Source organism: Rhinichthys klamathensis, unplaced genomic scaffold (genome assembly GCF_029890125.1).
Source record: "Rhinichthys klamathensis goyatoka isolate OS25496 unplaced genomic scaffold, OSU_Roscu_1.1 h1tg000121l_1, whole genome shotgun sequence".
Classification (NCBI taxonomy): domain Eukaryota; kingdom Metazoa; phylum Chordata; class Actinopteri; order Cypriniformes; family Leuciscidae; genus Rhinichthys; species Rhinichthys klamathensis.
Genome location: NW_026606658.1, coordinates 772,118 through 799,284, shown reverse-complemented (window position 1 = coordinate 799,284; position 27,167 = coordinate 772,118). Strand labels below are relative to the sequence as shown.

The 27,167-nt window shown below is 41.3% G+C and overlaps 1 protein-coding gene across 2 annotated transcripts; it reads left to right on the top strand.

Annotated features, from left to right (window-relative positions):
* The first annotated feature begins 1,162 nt into the window (after positions 1–1,162).
* Positions 1,163–26,823, top strand: tnrc6ba (trinucleotide repeat containing adaptor 6Ba). 2 transcript variants are annotated; one of them, XM_056255431.1, is made up of 19 exons: positions 1,163–1,538; positions 2,005–2,031; positions 2,151–4,964; positions 5,914–6,078; positions 6,206–6,378; positions 6,469–6,540; positions 6,842–7,048; positions 7,179–7,298; positions 7,562–7,696; positions 7,812–7,922; positions 14,195–14,396; positions 14,640–14,801; positions 14,911–15,078; positions 15,181–15,321; positions 19,966–20,058; positions 20,676–20,891; positions 21,039–21,109; positions 21,242–21,381; positions 24,735–26,823. In XM_056255431.1, exons 1-19 carry the CDS (start codon positions 1,391–1,393, stop codon positions 25,300–25,302), a joined length of 5,733 nt encoding a protein of 1,910 aa, XP_056111406.1. In that variant the 5' UTR covers positions 1,163–1,390; the 3' UTR covers positions 25,303–26,823. The 2 variants fall into 2 exon arrangements, with proteins under 2 accessions (XP_056111406.1, XP_056111407.1); XM_056255432.1 differs by lacking the exon at positions 2,005–2,031.
* The last annotated feature ends 344 nt before the right edge of the window (positions 26,824–27,167 follow it).

The following is a 27,167-nucleotide window of genomic DNA, read 5'->3' as shown; positions in this document are numbered from 1 at the left end:
GTTGTGGCATTTTTTTTCTCAAAGCTTTTTTAAAATTAGTTTTTTTTTAAAAAACAAATCAGATTCAACTATCCCCCAACCATCACCAACAAATCCGTGGGATTACATCCATGCTGACCAATGATTTCTATAATAATTCAAAATTGAAAAGTAGTATATACATGCATGCCTACACACATAAACTCTCACCTATATGTAGGCCTATATAGGTGCACGCACTGACTCGATGTAAAAAGAAACAAAAAATAAGATATATTAAAGAACACTGGTTTGGCATCCATTTAGGTTTTAACAGTCAATAATAGGGCGTTATTTATAAATAATCAAGGAATTGTTTTTCTGATACTCTTAATGAGTACCTTATCTTTTCAAGGCAAAGACAAGACATTATATCTCTGATCCACTGGGTGTGAGTGGGTGGAGCAGCCTCCTTACACTTTAGTAGTAATGCTCTGCATGCTAACAAGGAAGAAAAAGCAAGGACTTTACACATTGATGTAAATAACCATGACTCTTCTGGGGCAACTCCAAATAATGCCACCAGGGCATCTGGCTCTTAACCGGTGTGGAGAACCGATGAAAGAGTGTCAAATGCAGATCGCCAAAGCGCCTTAATTTAGGGCATGTCCTGAATATATGAACTAGTGAACCCTCAGCACATTGACATATGTTACACATGGGACTAGTACCAAGGAACATTTTAACTAATTTAACTTTTGACATATGAGCTCTTTGTACTACTTTGAACTGAATAAGTGAGTGCTGAGCACACATTGATGATGAGTGGACACTGTCCCATGTGTCATCCGAGAGTGGTCTGCCAAGATCTTCCTCCCAAGTCCTCCGTATTTTATCTAAAGAAGATGCCTGACCTGTTATTAAATTATGAATGACAGAGATCAAGCCCTTGACTAATATGTTGCATGAAAGAAAACTATCTAAGATAGTTTTGGCATTTTTAATGCTGTTGTGGCATTTTTAATGCTATTTTTCATCTTTTTGGTCTGTACTGTGTGCGGATATCCTGAAAGTTACAGAGACAATGTGTCATTCTGCTGACAAACAAACATGAAATGAAAAAGTGTGTCAGTGTGTTAATGTGTAAAATCCATTTATTCTTTCCTTTACCTTAATGTAGATGTTCTGTAGTTCTGCTCTCATTTGCTCCTAAATTTTCCACTACACAGTGCCAGAATTGACCAAGCCTCCATCTGCACAGTCTCCTGCCACCCCCAACTCAACTTTCCCCAGCCCTGGCCCCGTCCCCTCTTCAACCCCATCCGCTGCCACCCCGGCTGCTGGCGCCCTCCCTCAGGGTGGGAACAATGCTAAGCGGCCGGCGGTGGCCAACGGACAGCCCTCCCCCGGCACACAGAATTCCCAGCGCTACATGCCCCGTGAAGTGCCCCCTCGATTCCGTTCCCAGCCGGACCAGAAAGTGCTACTGAAGCGGGGCCAGCCACCACTGTCCTCCATGCTGCTGGGGGGAGGCAACAGCGGGGGAGACAGCCCCAATGAAACAGTGGCTTCGACCTCAGGTAAGAATCATCAATTGAATCATTTTAATAACAGAGATAGTGATTTATATACTTGTACATGTAAATGTACTTCATGATATCTAGCCTTCTTGTCTTCTAAAAGCTAACTTATTTTATGCAGCAGCACAGAGGATATATGTTAAAGGTGCTTTAAGCACTTTGAATACTATGCATAAAATATCCCTGCTACCTGAGATGTCGGTAGACTAACCTAGGCTGTTTAAAATGACACAAAATAGTCAGGGGGAGTGGTCTGCACTTTTTTTTTAGCCAATCAGAAAACTAGCTAATCAAAAACACTTTCAGCCTGCAAATAATTTTGTGTGATCTGAATTGCTAATATATCTTTGGAGAGAGGATTTTGTTTAGCAAAATGACTCACAGCATCTATAAAGGGATAGTTCACCCAAAAATGAAAATTCATGAAAATGCAGTTCTTCAAAATATCTTCTTTTGTATTTCACAGAAGTCATGCAGGTTTGGAATCACATGGGTGAGTGATTGATGAATTTTTGGGGTGAACTATCCCTGTTTGTATCTCATTGGTTTGGCTTATTTACATATAGAAAATAGTCTGGCAGGTTCATAAAGAGTTTTGTATTTTGTTTACAGATCCAAGCCAGGGCCCTTTGGGTCCAGCTGCTCTCTCACTGCCCCATACGTCGTCATCCTCATCAATCGCTGCTTCTTCTTCAAATTATGCAAATTCCATGTGGGGGACCAGCTCTGGCAGCCAACCCCTCTCTCAGGGCAGGGAAAAGGTGATAGTGGACCGGTCAGACCTGGAGGAATGGCCTAGTATTGCTGCTGGGGATGGGTCAAAGGCGGGGGATACAGCAGGTACCGGAGGTGCAGACGGTAGTGGGTTTCTGAATTGCAGCGCCTCATGGGGTGAGAGGCATATCCAGCAGCAAGCAAAAGTTGTGGGAGGAGGGAACGGGAGAAAAGGAGTCAATTCCGGCAGCCCCTCCCCACCCACATCCTCTGGTTCACCCAATGAATGTATGCAGTCTGGTAGTGTTTGGGCTTCATCCTCCCATGAACTCATCGGGGGGAATGCAGTAGCAGCAGGCTCATTGCCCCCCATATCCAAAGCTGTCCCTCTCCCAGGGAGCTCCGATAGCTCCTTTGGTGTCAGCTGTGGGATTCCAGGTGCCAATTTTACCCCTAATGCCAATCCCTCTGCTTGGCCAGCCCTGGTACAGGAAGGGGCTGGGACAGTTGCAACAGAGGGGGGCTCCTCTTCCCTCCAAAGCTCATCTTTGTCTGCCAGCAACTCTCTTTCTGTGAATCAAGCCTCTCATCAGCACCAACTTCACCAAATGCAATCCAGAGACAGAGAGCCATCCAGTGGAGAGTGGGGTGGCGCAGCACTGGAACCAGGAGCAGGACCAAAAAACACAGGGGTGGCAGAGGGGGCTGATATGGACTGTGGAAGCACAGGTGGAGGGGACGGCTCAGCTTCCTCTTCCTCCTCCACCAGCTCATCATTGTGGAGACCTCAGCCTTTCCCCTCAAACTCCAAAACGGGTGCCTCAAGGACTGAATCTTGGGAGGACGGAGCAGGGGGGAGCTCTGTGTCTGCCGAAGGCGGGAAGGCGTGGGGTTTTGCCAGCCAGGACGATCGAGGAGATTTGACAGGGGCAAGTGCGTGGGGAAAAGGAAGTGGTGGTCAGACCCCCGGGGTATCTCAGGGAGCGTGGGGTGGGGACCATATGTTGGTTGGGGAATGGGGGGCATCCAGTGGGGTTGGGGGTGTCAGCAATCCAGATGGGAAAAATGTCTCGAGCAGTAACAGCAGCAGCAGCGGCAGTAGTGTCGTCAACCAGACGACTTCTACCTCCACACCTTCAACTATGACAAGAGCTTGGGACAATCAGAAAGGAGTTGGGGATGTAGGAGCAGGGGAATCGAGTGAGTGGGGAGGCCAGGGTAGCAAAGGTGGGGGAGGTACCTCATCCTCCAGTGGCGGAGGAAACTCCAAAAGTGGCAATCAGCGCCATGGCCACCACCGCACTCATCAGCCTCCCAACCCTGAAGTGGCCTTACAGAATCTGCTTAGCCGGTCTGACCTGGACCCCAGAGTGCTGTCCAACTCTGGTTGGGGTCAGACGCAAATACGTCAGAATGTGGCATGGGATTTGGAGAAAGGTGGTGGAGCAGCAGCATCAGGCGGGCCAAACTCGTCATCTACAATGAGTGCACCTGCCCACGCCCAACCGTACTCTGGTCCTACTGGCACCACAACTACTGATCCATCTTCGTCCCCTCTGCTCCAAGGTGCAACTCTGAATGCCAACTTGAATTCAAACTCCATCCTCGGACCATCCGCTATTTCACGTGGTGAAGGTTGGGACAACAGTAGTAGCAACAGCAGCTCTTCTTTGCATGCCAGAGGCCCTCCACCCTCTGGTGTCAATATCCAAAACCCTGGCGTCTCACAATCTGGAGGTGGAGGAGGTAGTTCAGCTGGTGGGCAGGGCAAGCCATCCGGGGGTTGGGGAGGGACTGCTTCATCAGAAGGCCCAGGGAAAGGTTGGGACAGTGAGGGACATGAGTGGCGAGAACGTAGAGCAGGAAGCTCATCAGGCGGGTGGGGAGATATCCAAACACAGGGTACTCCATCAACTGGAGGAAGTGGCTGGGGAGACAGTCAGGAGGAGAAAAGAACAGGTGGATGGAAAGATATTGGACGGGTGGATGCAGGCAATTGGGGGCCGGGAGGCAGCAATGACTGGGGAGATAATGAGCCCAAAACATGCAGTGGGGGTTGGGGGGATGGGAAGGGTGGTGGAGGTACTAGTGGGGACTCAGAAGTGGGTACATGGGGTAATTGGGATGAGGGAGCTTCTAGAGGGACGTGGGGAGCTGGAGGTACAGGGGTTGGTGGAGACAAGGGTGGAAAATCTCACCAAGGCTGGGGTGGGAAGATACACCCGTCACAGATGCCAAACAGCCAATTGGCCTCTCAGAAAGGCCCGGCACAGCAGCAGCAGCAGCAACAATCACAGCCTCAGCAGTGTCAGTCGGTAGAAACGGGGGCCATGCAAGGAAGCTGGGGAAGACCGGCAGGTCCTTCAGCCCAGAGCCAAAGTTCAGGGTGGACTTCAGGGCCTATACCCCAACTTTCCAGTGGCCCTGGAGACACTTCAGAGCCCAGCGGTTGGGAGGAACCTTCTCCACAGTCCATCAGCAGGAAAATGGAGATTGATGATGGAACATCTGCTTGGGGTGACCCCATCAACTACAACCACAAAGGTGTCAACTTGTGGGATAAGAACAATGCCCCATCTGGCCAGGCACAATCAGTGCCCCCTCAGCAGGGACCCCCAACCCTGCAACAGCAGCCGCCTGCAAGAATTCCAGCAGGCCTCGGGAATAGGGATATGAACCTTGCACAGTCAACAAGCAAGGGGCCTGGAATAGGTAAGTCACTTAGGCTTTTTCAGTGCTTTTTTTAACTCTTTGTGAAACATCAAAACTCCTCAAAAAGCTGCATTTTTAATTTTAAAATAGTGACATTAGATATGATCTTTAGGGGCTTTTGCACCGGAGGAACCTTTTCATAGTTCCTAGAACTAGAGGCGGAAGTACCCGGATTTTAGCGTGTATGCACCGCAGGAACTAGGAACGATTTTAGCTCTAGGAACTACTTTTGGAGGAACTAATTTAGCTCCTACTTCAGTGTAGGGTCTAAACCAGCACTACAGGAACTACCAGTGACGTCAGTGTACGCTGATTGGCCGAGCGCACAAAACACCAGCACCCGACATTTTTTAAAAAGCTGTGTAAACGCACAGATTATAGCCTATATATTTACTCCACAAACTAACTCTACGAACATGGAAAACAGTGATAGATGGGCCTCTTAACCTTTACGCTAAGGAGAAAATCCAACGCAACTTTGAGGGCACCAAGCGAAACATGATTATATATTTCTGCTCCGCTAGCAACACTGGACATTAACCATACGGCGTACGCTAATTACTTTTCATTACTGTCTCCTTTCTATGTATAACAGTTCTAATACCGTAATAGACAGGACTGTTAGACAGATCGTAAACTAATGAACATGGAGAATGTGATCAGCACTATGTGATCAGCCTCTGGCGTTCTCAGCGCCATCAAAATAAAGGTCCTCCGCACCGTCAAAATAAAATTCAGAACAAGCGCAGCTTATGTCACTTCAGAGTTCCTATTGGCACCGCCTGAATGTAACCAGGAAAACGTTCCTAGGGGAACCATTAGTTCTCGGGGAACCACCCTGGTGGCTAGTTCCTAGAACTACCTGGTGCGAAAGCCCCTATTGTTTCACTTTCATGTAGCATACCATAGAACTGTATTTGTTAAAGCATTTCCTTTGTTTATCTTTTAGCTTCTTCTGGATGGGGAGGTAATGGCTCTCCTTCCAGTCCATGTGTGGACAATGGCACTGCAGCGTGGGGTAAACCTACTAATGCGCCCACTGCTTGGGGCGACCCTGATGACACTGGCAAGGCGTCAGGTTGGGGGGATCCCTCCCCCAATGCAGTGAAGTCTGGTGAGTCTGGATAATTTTTGTCCTAGTGATGATGGTGTTTTGAATAAATGAATGTGTTTTGAATTAAACCTGATCCTGAATGTATGCATACTTCTGAACATTTTAAAGGGATGTTTTATTTTTACAGGTTCAAAGTCTATGCAAGAAGGTTGGGGTGAAGGAGAGGGCTCAGTAAGTGCTTCACGTCACTCCAGCTGGGAGGAGGAGGATGAGAGTGGTGGTGTATGGAACAGTGCAGGTTCCCAAGGCAGCAGCTCCTCCTACAACTCTGGAGGCTGGGGAGCAAAGAAGGGCAACAAGGTATGTCAGTGATAAGGCTAGGTTCAATATTCATGCAGATCTGCAATTTAAGTTGTTTATGCGTACTAGTTACTGAGTGTTTTTCTTCAGGGCTCCATGAAGGGTGCAGGAGAATCTTGGATGAGCCCAATGACAAGACAGTTTTCAAACATGGGGGTTCTGGTAAGAAGTTATGGAAAAAAAATTGGTCTTGGATAATATCGTTTTAGGATCTTACATTTTTGCAAATAAACATTTGAAATTGAAATTGAACGATTGAAAACAGAAGAATTTTAAGAATGCACTGATACAAATTTTGGCCTTAAAAATATTACAATTATCATTGCAAGCTTTAATAATCATTGAATTTTCCCAGATTTTAGTGAATAGTCTATATTGCTCACTAAGACATCATGCATTTTTATCAACACGTTTAAGTAAAGTTTGGTTTATGAGGTTTACCAATGTGGAGATTTGTTATTAGGGAGAGGACCCCAGTAGTCATTCCTTGGATCTGGCCCCTGGTCCTCCACAGGACAAAAAGATGGAAGCAGAGAAGCGTGGTATAGGCTTGAATGAGTACAATGGAGAGATGCGTAAAGGAGGACGTGGAGGGGGAGTAGGAGTAGTCTTCCGTTCACCTGGTTCCAAAGAGGTGGGGGCTTGTGAACCTGGGCCTTACTATGACAAGGTATTTGCATCTCCTTATGTTTCTGTAAATGGTGTTTCGTTAGCCCTTCATTTCTTATTGACCTCTTTAATCTGGATCTTTGCGGTCACTTTGATTAACTGTTTTTCCATCCCTCTATCTTTTTCCTTAGGCGAGTGGTCAGTTGTTTAGTAGCGGTGGAGGGATGTCACAGTCCAGGCACCAACCAGGGGTGCCGCCCATCAACCCATCAGTACGAGCGCAAGTGCCTCATCAGTTCCTGTCACCTCAGGTACTTGATGATACTGCATCTATTATTTAATATTACTTCAGTAGTTTGCACAATTGTTATGTTGACAGACAGGTCATTATAGTGGTGGACATTTTGTTGAGGTTTAAAAAAAAAAAAAAAAATCTCAAAAGTACTGTGCACTGATTATGCGCAATAGGATTTCACATTGTTTTTAAGATAAACTGTCAACTAAAGCAATGCAGCTGGCTGCAATGCAAGTCAAAAGTGATCTTTGTTATAGAACTAACTAATTTTTGCTGCAGGTGCCAGGCTCTGTGCTGAAACAGATGCCTCCTCCCACCGGAGGTGTTGGAGGAGGCATCTTTACTCCACAGCTTTCCCCACAGCACATTGCCATGCTCAGCAGCATCTATCCCCCTCATATTCAGTTCCAGCTGGTGGGTAACTCCCGTTGCATGCACAGTACTTCATCTAGCAGGCCAGACTCACAATACACTCCCTAGAGTTCTGTTTGTTTTTTCTTTTGAAGTTTTGACTTGTGCTTTCTTGCAGGCCTGTCAACTGCTTCTGCAACAGCAACCGCAGCAACAACAGCAGCAGCAGCTGCTGCAGAACCAGCGCAAGTTCCCCCCAAACATACGTCAACAAGCAGACCCCCAACAGGTACGGTCTTCACCTCTTTTTTTTGTGCAAACAGGACAGTATCCAAGAGACTAGTTACTGCCAAAAGGTAGTAGAACTTATTTGGGTCCGTTCACAGGAAGAGTAATTGCCTTAATTGCTAGAAGACAACCCGGGATGTTATACTCTACTCCTCGGACTCTGAATTGTTTCTATGGCAGTAGTATTATTGCCAAAACGAATCTATGAAATATGAGTAATCAACAGACAAAATCACAATACAAAAAGTAACAGTCTTTATGCAAATGCATTTAGAGGGGCATTAGATAGTAACTCTGTGCTAGCTACATTAAACTGTATATCTGTCATTTATTTTCATTTTTATTGTTTTATTTTTCTTGCATTATTAAGACATTAATAATAGTCAATTGTAGGTTTAAACCAAAATATTACAAAATAACTGCTTAATTATATTTTACTCTTAAATCCGCTGCTGTTTTAAATGTTGCAGTTTCAGCGTTGTAATTACAATTGTTATGTAACTATATATTCTACATACTGGTTTCATATTGGTCTGACATAATTCTCCATTTACAATGTTACTAGGGCTGCAACAACTAATCGATAATAATCGATTATGAAAATCGTTGTCAACGAATGTCATTATCGATTAGTTGGTGATTGGTTGAAACCAAGCGTGCCGCACAAGCCCTTAAAGGTTCTCTAAGCGATCCTGGGTGACGTCACTTCTTGTTGACGTTCGAACTATTGTCAAACAAAACGGAGGCTAGCTAGACCCTCCCTCCTCCTCATCCGCACACTAACCCCCCAAACCCTTCTTGTCGGTCATTGGCTGGAACAGTTTGTTATGTTTCGGGGAGCGGGTCGCCGCAGTTTGTTTTTATTGCTGTTTGTGGAGCCTGGGCTGTCTACAGAGATCGTGTTTCTTTACAGTGTGTTCAGGGGACAGGCAGCCAGCGGATAGTGAGGAGATGTTTGCTGTATGTGACAAAAAATGTTTTGGCCTAAAAAACGCGTGGCATCGCTTAGAGCACCTTTAAAAGTGAAGCCAAAACGTCTCGATCGCCCCCCCCCCCGGTGGCTGGTCCTAGTATAGATCATAAACCCCGCCTCCCCATGTTATTCAACGGCACGCGAGACCAACTAAAAAATTAAATTACACTTCAAATATCGTTTTTCCAAAGATGGTTTCTGTCATTTACTGTAGTTTTTATCACGCTGATGTAATTTCAAGTGTTTGTTTTTAGTTACTTATTTGATACGGTGGTGATGACGTCATGATTGACAGCTTTGATTGACAGGTTCTCTGAGCGAAGTAGTCACTGAAGCACCAACAGACTTTTTTCGGGATCTTTGGAGGACTGAGGAGATTGGAGCTTTAAATTTAATATCAAATTTTTTATAATTAATAAAAAAAAAGGGCAGGAGCGTGTGCTTGCGATTGATTCTGCGAGAGTGAGGGTGGGGCCTTGATTTCGCGGCTTTACTTCCTGCTCACTGCGCAGGTCTGGTCCCGAGATCGCTACTGCACAGACTCAAGTTCCAAGATGTCAGCGCCATATCGGGATACTGGCGGCTTCAGTTCTGACCAATGGATGAGAGCGAAGGGGCGTCGTCCATCTTTTTTTACAGTCTATGGTTGAAACAGGCCAATCATGATGTCTTACATGCGCTTCATGAGGCGCACACACACGCAAGGTCTCTCTCCCTCCGCCGTTCTGCCGTGCGCGCGCTACACGGTTTGGAGCACAGTCTCTTCTGTCTCGCATACGCGCTCTTGCTTGCGCGCTCTAGATTCCGGGAGTTTTAACTAATTTGCGGGCATCAGGGAGCCGCTATCAATATGCGGGTGACTCCCGGAACTTCCGGGAGACTTGGGATGTCTGTATTTTGTCTCGAGCATCAGGTTGCGCAATCAGTTCGCTCGCAACATAAGTGATGGATTAAAATAGCGCTACCGCAGAAATAGGTTAAATTAAAACGGTGTTAACAAAGTGAAGCACTAAATATAAAGGCAGTTAATAACAGCAGCAGTAAAAGATTGTTTTTTAGTCACTGTACTCAGTGGTTTTCAGCGAATGCTTGTGCACTAATGCATCATTTTTCCTGTCCTTTTAATCAAGCCTGTTAGCTTGCTGCGTACCTCCATTCCGTTCTCTTTTTATAGCATTTGTCTACTATTAAGTTTTAATTGTTTTTCAAACGCGATCTACTGCGGCTCTACGTTCACACGCTTGTTTTCAATCTTTCTATATTTATTTCTATCAATTTATCCTTATAATTCAATTCATTTTAAATAAAACTTAAATTAATTATATATTTTAGATGTTTTTAGTTTATATCTTCACATCTGAACAACATGTCTGTGTAAATTTGTTTTAACAAAAATTGTGTATGTTGTATGTTGGATATACATTTTAATTTTTTTTTTTTTTATTAATCATGGTTGTCAACTTGCCATCAGCAATTATCATTAAAAACAATGCAAATATCGATATTAGTAAAACTCAATGTGTGGCTTTTGCACTTTTTAAAGTACACTTTTACACATAAATACCCGGATTTACGGTTTTATTTAGTAAAAAAAAAAAAAAAATCAAATTGAATTTTTTAGCTGATTAATCGGAAAAAATTTCGTCCGATTAATCGATTATCAAAATAATCGTTAGTTGGAGCCCTAAATGTTACCCTATAGCCTAATTGCTTCTTTACATCTCCATATAGCAATTTTAGAGAGCTGAAAAGTCTGTTTTGTCAGGTGATTTGTATAACTCCTGAATCCTGATCGATTTTTGAGACATAAGTGTTCATTGAATCGATTGTAAAATCGATTTTCCATGTCTAAAGACGTTTCCATTTTCAACGCCAAATATAGGCAAATCCACGGACAACTAACATGCATTAGGTCAAACGTAAAGAGTGCGTTTGAGACGCGCACAAGTCAGCAATATTTCTGATGATTTATTGGCATGAAGTTTCGTGCACAATGACAAACAGGAGTGCAACATTCTCGAAAAACAATAAGCAGAGTGGACTGCTATAACATCAATGAAAAACATTACAGCAGGCTTCAACATGGCTGTGTTTACGATTAGACATGTCAAACAAATTTCGCCTACGTAGGCGATTGTAGCCCTAGTCTGTATCTGTATGCATGAGACTGTCTGAATACCGGCGGCAGAATTCACATTTTTGTTGTAAAAAGACACATTATGCAGAAGTATAGTTTGCTGTAATGTGTGTTTGTCAGAGCCTGCAGTTGCTGTGTGACGTGCGTTCGCTGCGGACGTGTCGTGACGAGCTGGACGCGCTCCGACAGAAGGCCATTAAAATCGATTCCCTATTTTCGTTTTCCATACTTGTGTTGGTTGGTCTGATCGATTGTGCAATCGATTTTCGAACGTAAAGTGACAGCCCTAGTTACTATTTGCTGCTTATCATAGTCTTCATTCGGTATAGTCAATAACTAATATTGTTCAATACCCCATATGTTTAAAAAGATTGTTAATACTTGGTAGCATGCATATGATCACACAAATAATTTGGAATGTCGATTTGTGCATTTTTGAACTCATTGCAGCTTGTATACTGTTATAGTACTTATTCTAGTAACTTTTTTTTAAAAAGAAGCAGACTGGCAAACAGCCTTTTTCTTCCATATAAACTCAATATTTATAAGACTCAATATTTGTGCGGATTTGTGACACGGGACACCAAGGGCGAAATTGTCAATCACACATTGGGGGGGACAGCTGTGGAACTTTTTGTGTTGGCGCATGCACACATTTTTTTAATCAAAATAAAATAAAAGTCAGAGTCCGAATGTTTGTAATTGTATAACACAACAAGGAATTTTATTACATCTGATCGTCAAACCAACGTATAGCCTACTCACAATGATTACAGCATCGGCATCAATTACAGGCCTGAATTGACAACAAAGCGGTCAGTGATCTCTCTCTCTTATATTCTTCTATAAACATATAGTGGCTATAAACATTTTGATTAAATTACGGTTACAGGATAACAGGATATTTACCATTCATAGATAGCCTATGTGCCAAATGTCTGTCAATTTCCGCGCTCCTCCTAACTCTTTTTCTGTTTGGTTTTTCCTAACTCACTGACGATGCACGAGCTACTAGGGATAGGAAAACATGACATGGATTTCAGGAGAAATAGGTTTTGCTAAATGTATAGTGTAAGGCAAGTCCGAATGGATTTGGGAAATGGACCGGCCGGGATTTTACATTTTCGGAGCTGGGAAGAAAGACGTAGGCTATTTGCAATCACATCTGGCCCTGCCCGCATAATCATACAAGCTGCGTTTCCATTAGGCTACCCTTCAAATTGCGCAAATTGAAATTGCATAGCCTAATGAAAATGCGCACAATGGAAACACGTCCATTTCGCAAAAACTCCCGTTTATCCCAATAAAGTTTTTACGCTCGCATGAGGAGGCTTTTCAGGCAATTTGAAAAAGGAATATTTCGCAAAACTGCAATGGAAACGGGTTTTGCGCATTTACAGTCACCTGACTTATAATACGCGGTGTGTTTTGGGTCCGTGTCCGCAAATAATAATAATAATTATCATCATTATTATAACATTTATTATATGTAGAAGACGCTTTTATCCAAAAAAGGAACAAAGCAATTCGTCACATTTCATTCATAATACAGGTTGGATAATAATAATAGGGCTAAGATTATCACAAATAAACACAAGATTTTGACGCATATCCAAGTGTGTGTGCGGACTGGGTGTGGAGCGCGCACTGGATGGCGAGGCGTGGGCGCGAACACTTGCATTTTCCTATCAACAGTCGAAACAACTTAAAATACTCTATCATTTCTGGTCATACAGAATATAATAATACATTATTCGCAACTACTTTTATTTGCGTAATCTCACAATAACAAGAAAACGATGTGCTTTTGTAAAATAAAATAAAACAATCAGGCGCGCTTTCATGATCTCCGTGAACTGAAGCGCGAGAACTGATAGGCTAGCCTTTGTAGACTGAAGCTTTAAATGTCCACTTTAAAAGGAACAAATTCGAATCGAAAGCTAATACCTTCTGATTATGTAATCCGTATGAAAGGTGCATTCTCTCTAAAGGTGCATCCGGAGATGGAGATATGTTTTTAGCCGACACTGATTTAGGAAAACAATAGTTTATTAATAAACAATTAAAATGCCTCGTTATTTTTTCAGACACATTTATTATAGCCTAACTCACCTATACATCCCCTTTCTGTAGGCTGTGGTTATGGCTCTTCTCATTCAGCACTGCGGGAAAAATATAATTTCCAGGTTCTAATTTGGCCTTAGAAAACCAGTAAAATCTACATTTTTTTCTCCATATTAATTTGTGAATATTTTAAATGTTTAATAAAGGGGCAAAAAGTCATAAACAAATATCCGAAAATTCCTCCCTCTCTCTCTCTCTCTCTCTCTCTCTCTCTCTCTCTCTCTCTCTCTCTCTCTCTCTCTCTCTCTCTCTCTCTCTCTCTCTCTCTCTCTCTCTCTCTCTCTCTCATATATATATATATATATTATTATTTTTTTTATTTTTTTGTGCAGCATTTGGTGTAGGCCTACAGGTCAAACTAAAATATTGGTGTTCACCTTTGCGTTTTAAAAATACAACAACCGTTCATTTTTCGTTTTGCAATTACGGGTTAAATAAGAAAAATGAATGCAAGTACACTGACCGTTTGGACACAATACGAGACAGAGTTCTTTATTGAATTCATAAAATAAACAATAAGGGAGAAACACCCAGGAACTCCGTGTCTTTCCCTGCCATTAACGCTTGGATAACACGCCACGTCTCCTTCCATTAATAATAATAATGTCTATGCGGTGGCTGTGATAGAGGCTATAAACCTACCAACGTCCGTTGCCATGATTTTTGGAATGACTGATCGCGAGAGGAAAAAAAGACGTTTTAGTCGCATAACATCGGTTAATGGAACGCCGTCATTTCGCAATAGTTTTTTATCGACATTTAGAAAATATCGCAAAAGTTTTGCGCAAATCTGTAATGGAAACGCGCCCCAAATATGATCAAATATTGGGGGGGGGTAAAAATTGCCCTTCGTTGAATATTGGGGGGGTCGTGTCCCCCTGTCCCCCCATAGAATTACGCCTATGCGGGACACACCCTTTCTTGTAATGTGAAAATGAAATGAGGATTGGGCTTTAACCCTCCACAGTTGTGGACATATGAACAAAATGAGTTGCCTAAGAATTGCTGCTGTTGTTGAATCAGTTCTTTTTTTCTCCAGCTTGCCAGAATCATGGCTGTTCTTCAGCAGCAGAGACAGCAGCAGCAGCAACATTTGGGAGGTACAGGGGGCGGCTCCAAACTTTCTCCTTCTCACCTTGGTGGGAGTGGCCCAAAGATGCCAATGTCGGACGCCATCTCACACCCTGGCTTGGCAGGATCTGTTGCAGACCTGCATCAGAAAACACAAGGAACTTATTCTGGTGAGATCCAATATGGATTTTTCATATCGTTTTCATATCAATTTTTCCAATATGGTCTTCAGAAACTTGTTGACCAAACAGAAAAATGCCATTAATTTAAAAAATGCTAAATATCAGCAGATATATCATCCTTAGCAATATATCGATTCACCACTAGTGTCAATGCATGTGGGAACTTGATGATGTGTTTTTTTGTTTTGTTTTTGTAATATGCCTTTTTCTGTCCCATTCTGTGTCTTGAAGGGTTTGGGCCTGGAGTGAGCCTCTCCGGTCTGGAATTGGGTCCCATGGTTGGTGGCCCAGCTGGGCTTAAAGAGAGTGGGGGGCAGCAGTCTCGTTTCAAATGGATGATGGAAGCTCATTCCCCATCCCCCTCACCTCCTGATAGCACTCTCCATAAAAATGGTGCATTACTTTTTTTGTGACACCTACAAAATTGAGTTATATAAAGGAGTTTATTTACAAAGTCTGATACAAGTTTGACTGTAAGTGCTTGTTTTCTTCCGATATATAGGTCCTATTGCTGCTCCTCTCAAAATGAGAGGTAGTTCCCCATATTCCCAGTATGAGATGCTGGGAGGTGAGGGTTTAGGTGTGCCTCCTCAAGGGCCATCAGATCACTGGCACAGAAGTCCTGGAAAAAAGATGGGCACCAAGACTGGCACATCTAGCTGGCCTCCAGGTAAACAGTGATTCACATCTAAACATAAAAAAACAACAACATTTTAATCTGTATTACTTGTGAATACATCCATAATGAATTGAAATGTGATTTTCGCTTCAGAGTTCCAACCAGGAGTGCCTTGGGAAGGAATTCAGAGTGTGGACCCTGAATCTGATCCCTACATGACACCTGGAAGTATGCTGGGCTCATCGATGTCAAGCCTCAATGATACTGAGCACCAATTGCTAAGAGACAACACAGGTACATTTTCTACAAAACTGATTTCAAGAATTTAAAGGGATAGTTCACCCAATAATGAAAATTCTGTCATGAAATACTCACCCTCGTGTCGTTTCAAACCCGTAAGACTTTTATTCATCTTCGGAATGAATGAAAACACAAATTAAGATATTTTTGAAGAAATCTGAGAGCTTTCTGCCCCTTCATCACAGTCTACGCAACTGACACTTTCTGGAAAATACACTGATAATGTATCCTGGGATTTGTCCCATGATCGTTAGATTTTGGTTAATTTACATTGCCAATGATTTTCTGGAATCTGTGCGTGCGTTCACACATCTCGTATAGACCCGTGACTAGGGCTGCAACGATTAGTCGACGTTGTCGACAACGTCGACAATAAAAATTTGTCGACAAATATCTTTGTTGTCGAGTAGTCGTTTGATCTCACGTGACCTAATGTAAGGGCCTGCAATCCCGCGATTTGACCGCTACGGCGCTGTAGCGCTAGAGTGTAGTGCAGCCCTTACAAATGCTATTGCGGTAGAAGAAAATACAGCGCGAATTATGACAGTGCAAACGAATCCGAACTAGCAAGGTTTAGGTTTGGGAAAGTTTCACAAAACTTCAAATCAAGAATGCTGTCGTGTGCAATTTTTACGGGAGCACAACATGCATGTTGGAGTGCAAGAGGAAACATCCCGGCAAAAGAGGAGCCGGTGAGAAGTGAGTGTTCTCCAGCTGGAGCTTACTAACCAGCGGTAAATCTCTCTTTATTAGAGAATGCAATACTACTAATAATAGTAATAATATTATCAATAGTAATATAATTACAGTAATGTGATGACTTATTTTGTATAGAATAAAGCTTGATCCAGCTTAGGAGTCAGGGCTGTTTTTATTATTGTAACACTATTAGTATATTAGGTATTATTATAGTCTTATCACTTGCCTGTATTTTGTTCAATAATCATGAAGACTTACAAAACGAGATGTTATAGGCCTATCCTTCCTATGATATAGGAAGAATATCATGGCAGTTACTTTTTCATACTATAAATTAAAAGGTGAATGAGAACGTCTCTGTCAGCTCAATTGTCATGTAAAAAAAGATTGTAATTTTATAATTATAATAATTGTTTGCAGATTAATATTTTACCATTCTTTGTGTCCTGAAGTAAATGTCCCTTTTTCTGTTTCAGTTCTAAGAAAAGCAGTGGGCCTATTAAACAATGCTTAGAGAGCATTTGTGTGTGATTTGAGTTGGACCGAAATCTGAAAACTTAAAGAGAATGACCTGTTTAGTTGGCTCAAAGTTCATTAAAACAACTATTTCAAAAGCTGAAGTGATTTTCTTTTTTTATATTATAGTTAGAATATGTATAACTCAATGTTTTAAATAATTGGAAAAGCTGAATAATCGTTCCAAACTTACTGATTAGTCTGCGAAAATAATCGATGATTAGTCGATTAATCGTTCCAATAATCGTTAGATTAATCGATTATCAAAATAATCGTTTGTTGCAGCCCTACCCGTGACATCAGAATGTGACGTGTAATGTCTTCGCAGCGTCTTAAGTTTGCTTATGATCTGCGATTTCTCTCTGGAGAAAACATGCTCGTGCATTTTTTTTCTGATTCGATCATAAACTAGTGCATTGCATATGGTATGAAATACCATGTTGCAAAATCAAGCAGCATAACGAGCTGTTTTGTACAGCTATAAATAGCTGAAAGTGAGTGACTCTGGAAGCCAGACACAATAAAATTACAAATGGCCACGCCTGCTCTTACCTGAAAAATAAGGTGGATGAAGCGATCGTGTCTCTTCAGAAATTTTGGACTAAACCACTCAATTCATATGGATTAGTTTTAGGAACTTTTTGAAGCATCAAAGTTGTAGTTGCATAGACTGTCAATGGAGCAGAGGTGGGTAGAGTATCCAAAAACTGTACTCAAGTAAAAGTACAAGTACTTATAGAAATATTTACTCAAAGTAAAAGTAATCATCTTAATAGTTACTTGAGTAAGAGTAAAACGTATCCAATGAAAAAACTACTCAAGTAGTTAGTTACTAGTTACTTCGGATCATATAGGCCAGGCCTATATATAATATATATATAACATGATATTAAGATATTTTTAATTTAAATGACTATTATTATCATAATTAGATAGGCTTTGCAACAAAAACCGAAGAGACAATCATTATTTCTGCCATCTGTAGCCCGAAAAAACCATTGCCTGTCCATTTGGTTTGTATAATAGTAACTTATACAACTACATTTGGATTATTAGACAATGTCGAAATAAAGTGACTGCAGAGTTTTGCATTCAAAGGCATGTAAAGGAACCATTGACACAGAGAAGAAAGAATTAAAACTCTTCACATGTGTTTGCGCTCATGACCGATACTGAACATCTAAACACAAACAACGATCAAGTGCACATTGACTGATCTTCTTCTGTCTGTTCTCCAAAATGTAATCAGATGCAGGCCTATATTTCTGCAATAATGTTTAAACTGATTAACTGTGTCTAAGGCAGGCAAGGCTTTTTTCGAGTTTGCACACATATTGCACACTGCGCAATACACACATTACCGCGGGATGGCGGGTGTTCATTTCATAAACTGTGGACAATGTTAGCTTATTTAATGTAGCCTATAAATGAATGTATATGTCCAAAAAACGGACAATGTCATACTTTGTAGTAGTGCTATCATGGCGTAATAATATGTTTGGTTGTAAAATGTATTACCTGAATGAAATGAAATCGAATGTTCTTCCTGTTACGACTCGAGTGTGAATTGAAAGCGCTTCAGACGATTCAGTGCGTGAGGAAACTGAACAGATCATTTAAACTGATTCGCAAACTGATTTAGACAGATCTGCCAACTTGTTTGATGAAGTCTTTGATAGGGGTGTAACAATACATCGATATGGATCGATACATCGATCAAAAGTCTAACGATACGATGCATCGATGCAACACATAAAATATCGATTATACGGTACCTTTATTTTGACACTCTCCACATCCTCACGTAATTTTTCTCAGCTGAAATAGACGCCTGACAAGATTGACTGAACCCTTTGTCACAAAAGCCGGTATTTTCCACTGTCAAGGCATCGCGAGTTCATCTTTTACAGCAGAAATGACAAGCACCCTTGTTTGTGAAACAGTGCGCAGTATTCAGGTCAGGTGACAAGCCTGCTAGTCACTTTGAAAAGACGCGCTAGCTGAGAGGAGTTTCGTCAAAGCTGATTAAAAGTGATCGAGGATGGATTTCAACGAACTTGATGAACCTGTGATATCTTTTTCGGGGCGTAAAAGGAAAATAAGATCTGAAACTTTTTCACGGAATCTTGCTAAAACAGCGAGGGAAAAGCTCTCTGTATCGCGTGTACGTTATTCACAACAACAAAGTTTGACAGGCGTCTAGATGTCAGCTGAGGAGATTAACATTACAAAGATTAAGTGTTTTATTAAGTATCGTAGCAATTACTAGGCTTTGTTTAACTCTGAAACATGAAATGTGGAGTTATCTGCTTTTGCCACACACACAAAATATATAGCTATAGCCTATATATAAAAAAATACTTTCAATGCACTTTAATTTAATAATTTACCTGTATTTTTTTTTTGTTATTATTACTTAATCAAAACAACCTCTTCTGTTAGTTCATTTGCAAAAACAGATAACTCTGTTTTTACTTGTAACTTGTAACAAACAACTTGTAAATGTCCCAATTGGGAGAGGGTGTGCAATTTTCAAAGAGATTAATTAAACTTTCATATATTTTTGGATGCATTTGTGAGTTAATAAACGTAACTGGTTGTGTAAACTTGGCACATAATATCTAAATATCGATAAATCGATTGATAACCCTGAATCGAATCGAATCGTAATCGTATCGCGGAATTTTTTGAGGTATCGGCAATAATCGTATCGCTGGCTGAGAGAATCGATATCGTATCGTATCGTGATGAACTGTCCGATTTACACCCCTAGTCTTTGAACAGAATCGACTCAAAAGAGTGATTCATTTGTGAATTGAGCATCGCTCATGCTCATAAAAAAGATACAGCGTGCTTGGAATAAACTACGCATTTAACAACATGTATTGCATTAAAATAAAGTAACGAGAGGAACGTCGCCCAAAGTAACGAAGTAAAAGTACCGGTCTTTCATTAGAAATGTACTCGAGTTAAAGTAAAAGTACCCACATTTAAATCTACTCTTAAAAGTACATTTTTTCCCAAAAAATACTCAAGTAAATGTAACAAAGTAAATGTACTTCGTTACTACCCACCTCTGCAATGGAGGAACAGAAATCTCTCAGATTTCATCTTCATTTGTGTTCTGAAGATGAAAGAAAGTCTTGTGGGTTTGGAGCAACATCAAGGTGAGTAATTACCTTGAAGCTTAATCATTTATTTCAAATGGTTTTCTCAAATCATAAGAATTGTTCTTTCACTCAAGAGGGTTTAAACCTTTGACTGGTAGTTTATGATAACATTAATTTCTTCTTTCAAGGGTAATTCCTCTAGCACAGACACATACATAGAGCTCTAAGCTTAGAATTTTAGAAGTCATTTACATATGTAAATAATACTAACAAACAACTCTTGTATTGTGCATTTTGCTTTTTTTTGGCATAGAATCAAATCCCTCCCTCAACACCTTGCTGCCTTCACCTGGTGCCTGGCCCTACAGTGCCTCAGAGAACCCCCTCACCAATGCACACAACCCAGGTAAAACCAAGCACTCTTTTCACTAGATGTCGCTTTTTATTTGATTTGCTTTCAGAGAAGCCCCATACGACCTCATTTTGGCACATTCCCACTGCGTGGTACGACTCGGCTCACTTTACTTTGGCTTGCTTTTTATTTTATTTTTATGGACTGATTGTTATAGTTGCGCCGCCACCTCGTCTACTGACCATGATACAGCCATTTACTTTTTCAAGTTGCATGCGACGGTCGTTTAAAGCAAGTCGGTTTAAGGTGTGTGAACAAATGATACTGCACTGGCTGTTGCTGACTTTAAATCTAGCGGGTTTGGTGTCTCGTGTCGCAAATCCAATGACGCAGGTAGTGACGATTCTCTCTGACCAATCAGTTATCTGCAGTGTTTACACGTCACATTTTAGTATCGGTATGGCTCGTTTGGAACCTCAACAACTGAGGTGGTACTAAAAAAAGTACTAGGTACTGTACACAATGGAAAACCCCCCAAAAGTGAGCCGTACCATGCTGTAGAAAAGCGCCATTTGTTTAGCTCTGTACTGAATTCCATTATTTTGTTTTCACTTTCCAGTTTCCAGTTTCAACTCTCTGACTATGTTGTGCTTTATTTCCTGCTCTCACAGCTAAGTACACAGACTACAAGCCCAGCTGGCCACCTGAACCCATAGGGCACAACAAGCCTTGGAAGTCCAATCGCAACAGCTCTCATCTGCCACGCCCACCTCCTGGACTGTCCCATCAGAAGCAGCCCTCCGTTTCTCCCTGGACGGGAGGAGGCCCACGATTGGGTAGAGGCTGGGGTGGCTCTGGAGGCAGCCACGAAAACAGATTTGGGCCTGGTAATACCACACCTTAGAAACTGAAAAACATTAATGAAAATCACAAGTATTAATTAAAGCACTATTTAGACATTCACTCAAGTAAATTCAACCTGCTTTAACTTTTATTAAACGACCAGATCATAAATGGTCTCTCAATCTATGTAGGTTCTGCGTGGAGTGATGGAGGATCCTCTAAGGGGAGCTGCTGGCTGGTGTTGAGTAATCTTACCCCTCAGGTATCCATGTTATGCATTATGTTGGATTTTTTTTTTTTTTTTTTTTTTTTTTAGAAATGGACACATTTTCTGTTGTTTTTTATTAATTTCTCAAATTTCAATATAGTGATTTGTATCATTTGTTCTCTGCAGATTGATGGCTCCACTTTGCGGACTATCTGTATGCAGCATGGGCCGCTTTTGACCTTTCACCTTGGTTTGACCCAAGGTAGTGCTCTGATTCGCTACAGTACTCGCCAAGAAGCAGCCAAAGCCCAGAGTGCACTTCACATGTAAGTGTCTAAAAAAACATATCCTGACCCAGATCCATCAATATAATGGTGATAATAGTAAATAATATTTTTTCCCCATAGAATTTGAATTTTTCACATTTTAGCTCCTTGTTATAAAAACTTGTTCCCACCTCAGAGTAAAAGATAAAAAGGTATTTTTGTGAGCAATTAAAATTAAAAGTCATATTGTGAGATAAGATCGCAATTATGAAAAACTAATTGCAAGAAAGTCAGGAAGAAAGAGATATAATGTCACAATTACAAAATAATTAAGGCACATTTACGAGAAACAAAGGTGCAGTTGCGTAAAAGTTTCTTTGTGAGATATAATGTCACAATTGTGAGAAATAGTTTCAATACAAGAAATAAAGGACCAATTACAAGTAGTCAAGTTACTTTTTGAGATGTGTATGTATAGTCACAATTAGGGATGCACCGAATCCAGATTTGTGGGGTTCGGCCGAATACCGAATCCACTGGTTAAGATTCTGCCGAATCCGAAACCGAATACCGAATCCTACTCTCATCCTCAGTCCATTAACACAGTAAACACATTAATGAAGTAAACAAAGTGGATTTTTCATTTTATTTTATTACTGTAAATAATAAACACTACTTTTACTTTTATAACTGTAAAAAAAAAAGAATAAGCAACATTATGCATTTTAACAGCGGCGATGTTGTGTAGCCTATTTAGAGGCCTTGCCACCATGAGACAAATCGACATTGCAAATTGAACATGTAGCTCGACTTGAATTGCCTTCTTTCACTGAAAGTACTGCCAAACAACACTTTTTCTGCACACGAGTTCCATTTTCACTTTCTCACAGCCTACTGCATTCGAACGGTCCACCTACTGTAGCGAGTGGAAATAAGGTGTGTCCCCTTTAAGAACTGCGCGCCGTATGTGTCGTGCGCCTCGAACACATGCCCATGTATGCGGGTTATTTCTGTTTGATGCTCATTTTTACCTTATTTTGCCTTATTTTCTACCGTCCACGCTGTGGACGGTAGAACGTGTGACAGACAGTTACACAAGTTCGATTGTGGAATAAAGTGCGAGTAGTGAGATGCCAATCGCCTCCGTGAGTCTGTCTGGCCTCTGCAATAACTACTACAGGCTTGTTCGACTTGAACCGGCGCTGCACAGACAGATGAGTTTATGACATCAAAGTCCCGCGAGAGCATTTCAAAAGCATAAGGAGCCGTCTGCTCTCTATTCGTTCACGCGGTACTTTGATGTCATTCACTGATCGGTGACTTCGACGTAGCGCGCGTAGTGCAAGCCTATAGGGTTCGGTTCGGTGGAAAAAAATTCTGAGGTTCGGCAGTAACCGAACCCCGTTAAAAAGCCCAATATTCGGCCGAATCCGAATCCTGGATTCGGTGCATCCCTAGTCACAATTGACAAAGAGAGTTGAAATGACCGATTTCAATATATTTTGTTTTACTGTGTGGCAGAAATGGCCTTCCATACATTGTAGATTTCTTCCTAGGCATAAAAAAAAAATTTGTTTGGTTCTGTTTTCCGACCGACCCTGTCAATTTATGTGCGACCCAAATTTATTTTATGAGCTTGGGGAAAAATAATAAAAATTAAATAAATACACAAATAAAAAACTTTGAGGCGAACTATAATTTACGTTTTTGTACAGCACCGTATTTTTATAGCACGCGATGCAAGATGCCTGCTGTCCTCCAGCAAAACAAACGAGGCAGCTACATCGTTCACACATCGTTCGTCAAACTGAACTATAATACATATAAAGTCTTTTTTGTTTTTTTGTCATTTAGGACACTTTTATTCATATACGCACACATACAAATGCATGCATTCATAGGCACGCACACACCACATGATGCGTTAAAGAGTAACCTCCATCCGCCTCCCAAGTTTCATTAAAAATCATCCCAAATCCAAATACCCTCTTCTGCTGTCTACCACTTCTTTCGCCATGTATTTGTTCGTTTCTTTTATTATTTTATGCAACCCAAAACACTTTAACTTGCCACGCTTCGTATCTCCAGAGCCCGTCTAACTTGTCCGCTTGTCCGGGACAAATGGATTTTTGAAGGACAAGTAAAAGAGAATTTTACTTGCCCGAACGGACAAGTAGCCTGATTAGAACATCAATAACAAACAAAAAAATAACTAGGGAATCACTAAACCGAGAGAATGATTCTGATTTTATAACATTTATTGTAAGTTGCGATCGATTGTGGATAATAAATATATTAGCCTGCTGACGGTGAGGTTGCGCTGTTGACGCTCGTGCAGCCTCTCGAGGAGAAATCTACACACATGAGCGCAGCACACACACACACTGTTAACATCATACTGCCTATAAAAAATCTAAATGTGGAGTTTCTATATTTTAACATGTGTTAAGCAGCCTCAATTATTTTTCCTGAATACCATATCACGATTGAAAATGTGACATTGATTTCCTACAACAGTTCAATAAACAGTTAAAATTAAGTCACTTACATTTTAGATGCAATATTGGCTGTTTTTGTTCAGTTTCTGCAGCGAAAATAGTTCCAAACAAAAATCACAGCAGAACCACAGCGCATCTCACAAGAACACTCATCCTGTTTTCATTACTGAATGATTCAGCATTTTGACCGAATCGGTTGAGTCAAAGATTCAATGACCCATTCATTAACATCTGTCTCATTCTTGAATGAATCAACCGTTTAAACGAATCGTTTGAATTAATGAATCAATGACTCACTCATTAATACGGCCGCCTGCCGCCACCTATTGGCAGTTTAGTGTTGTGTTTATAAGTAGCCTAGTATACTTCTTTCCAATGTTTCTTATTTGTACATTTAAATCAATTTCATAACATTAACAAATTGTAATTTTTCAGTGTAAATTATTTAATTTGATCAGCCCTACCTAGGGTAACAGTATGCTTCATCTTTCATTTTAAATTCCTAAATTTGATCAATAAATTCAATTATTTGGAATAAGACGACACTATAGGGCATTTAATAAGATTGGGGGAGGGGATGCCCTTCAAAGGTGCAGATATTACAATATGCCAATTTAAATATCAAAGCTGATTGAACACTGATGAGAATATTGCTTCAGAATAAATAAATAAAATTTTAAAAAATCAAGCAACTTTTTTGATGTGAATGACAGATTTACTTGTTCGGAGGGCAAGCACATGAAAAGGCTTAAGGTCGAGCCCTGAATAATTTCCTACCTATCCCTTGCTGCCACTTAAAAAAAAAAAAAAAAAAAAAAAAAACCTACCGACCCATGACCTCAACTGACAACAAACCGGAACCAAACTTTTTTTTTTTTTATGCCCTATCTGTAATCTGTGCAATTTTCACCCTAGGTGTGTTTTGGGCAACACCACAATCCTGGCCGAGTTCGTGAGTGAGGAGGAGGTTGCTCGCTATTTTGCACATTCCCAGGCGGGATCTGGTGGAAGTGGCAGCGGAGGTGGCGGGGCCGGTGGTGGGGCCGTCTCCGGGCCGGCCGGCGTGACTGGATCATCGGGGGCCGGGGCTGTGGGTACAATCAGCGCTGGGGGTGGCGAGCGAGAACGGGCCGGAGTGGGAAGTATGACAGCAGGAGGAAGCAACAACGGTGGCGGAACTGGGCCTTCTGGCACTACCTGGCAGAGTTTAGATGGTACGGGCAACTCCGCTGACCCAACCTCTGCCCAGGGAGCAGGCCTGAGCATTTTTGCCCAGTGGAGCAGCAATGGTGGTGGCGGCAGTGTGGGCAGCAACACAGGGGGTGTTGATCCCGGCAGGGCAGGGTTGTGGGGCGGCATGACTCCAGGGTACACAAGCAGCAGTCTATGGGGGTCTCCAGCCATGGAAGATCGGCACCAGATGAGCAGCCCTGCAGCGCTGTTGCCTGGAGACCTGCTGGGTGGAGGCGCTGACTCTATCTGACTGATGCAGCAACACGCGCGCACACACAAAGCAGATATATAAATATTAGTTATCCTCCTATATTATCACAAACACACAGGAATATAGGAACATTAATCAGAATACAGGCAATTTGCGTACATGCCTTGTCACTCGGAAGGGTGCATATTGCATACACATCCAAGTATTTAGTATACATTCGTAACACTTATGTAGACGAGATTGAAAGGTAAGCACTCAAACAGCAGATGCAGATTAACACTTAAGTGCTGAGAGGCAGGCCGACTGCATTACGAAACCTAGCAAAATGCATTAAGACAAAATGATATAGATGACACTGGTTACAAATGTAAACACTGTCATTTTTACCTGAGCAGTGTTTCCGAGCTCCCCATAATGCGATCTCCGCAACGCGGAAACGTGGAGGAGCAGTGTGTGGAAGAAAAGCAGTACAGATAGATACGCACGCACACACACCAACACATCCCATTTCTTCTTACCCTTAAATGAAGACTTCATGCAAGACTTGAACAGGACATGCAAACAGTTGGACTGAAATACTGACTCAACTGGATGAATCCTAAACCTTGAGGTCATAAAGATCACACTCGCATACTGAGACGCTCTCACTCAGGCGTGCACTGTAAAGGAGAAACCAGACAAAAAAAAGGACAAAAATATGCATCATACAATGTTTGTTGAACGCTCACGTTGTTACGGCTCCCATTGTCATGCAAACTCAAATTACTCAAACACTGTTCTGATGTCTGACAAACTGTGTCTCGTTGTCTTTTGTTTTCTTTTAAATGATGGTGAAATCCAGAAATGTTTTTTTTCCCAAACGCTGACCTCGTTTTTTTTCTTAATCGAGTATGTTGTCATAATGACGATCACTTGGATGTTACTTAGCTGTACAAGGTGCCCTTTCTGCCTGTTTGCGCATGAGTGAAGTCCCAGGTAAAGGTGGTGACGTTCAGAGTGTTTGCAAGGCATTGATGAATGTGTGGCAGCCAGAGATTAACAAGCGTGGTGCATTTACAAAGATCAGTGCTGGATTTAGGGAGGTGAGTAAATGTATGAGTGACAGCTTATTTCAGGTGTTTGATGTCTATGTGTGCATGATATGTATGCAGGTGTGGCTGTGTGTGTGTGTGTGTGTGTGTGAGAGAGTGTAGACAGCAAGTTCAAGAACATTGGCACTAATGAATATTTCTTAAGTTGTGGTTTTAGCAGCCTTTTTTGTTTTATATATTGTCTGAATTGCAATAATTATAATAAAGAAAAAGATTTTTTTAGAAGATGCAACCAACTGAAGGCATTCATACTGAAACATGAAACATGCCAAACCTTATTGTACCAAGCTGAGCTGGTTGGGTGTTTTAGGAACACTCAAAAGTTACCAGTTGTTTATTTTTGTTGTTGTGTACCATTATAAATTAAGGCGGGCTTTATCACTCGTGTTCAGGTTTTTTTTGTTTCTGATTTTACAAAAGAAAATTAATTTAAAAAAAGAACAAGACAATTAATAAAGGTTGAATTTAATTTTGTTGTCAATTGTGTGACTTTTTCCTTTATATTGTCAATTCTGTTTAATATATGTATGCTAGTATTCACTCTTTTATACAGTAATATTTCAGGTTTGTAAGGGTCACTGTTTTATTTACAACCTGTTTCGAATAGATGAACTAGCTAATTAGGTCCTTGTTAAATAGTTTAGACCAATGATTCTCAAGCTTTATATTCTTTATAAAAATATCCAAGCTATACAATTGTGTTTCACGTGACTCTAAAATCACTTTTAATATGAGACTTCATTATATATCCAAGACAGTGGTAACCCTGGTTTTTCAAATAAAGAGAAAAAAAGAGATTTACATCTTTATTTT

Coding starts and splice junctions, on each gene's coding strand:
- tnrc6ba (XM_056255431.1), top strand. CDS start 1,391: ATGCCCCGTGAAGTGCCCCCTCGATTCCGTTCCCAGCCGGACCAGAAA. Junction 7,049..7,178: donor CTGGGCCTTACTATGACAAG/GTATTTGCATCT, acceptor CTTTTTCCTTAG/GCGAGTGGTCAGTTGTTTAG. Junction 20,059..20,675: donor CACCAATGCACACAACCCAG/GTAAAACCAAGC, acceptor CTGCTCTCACAG/CTAAGTACACAGACTACAAG.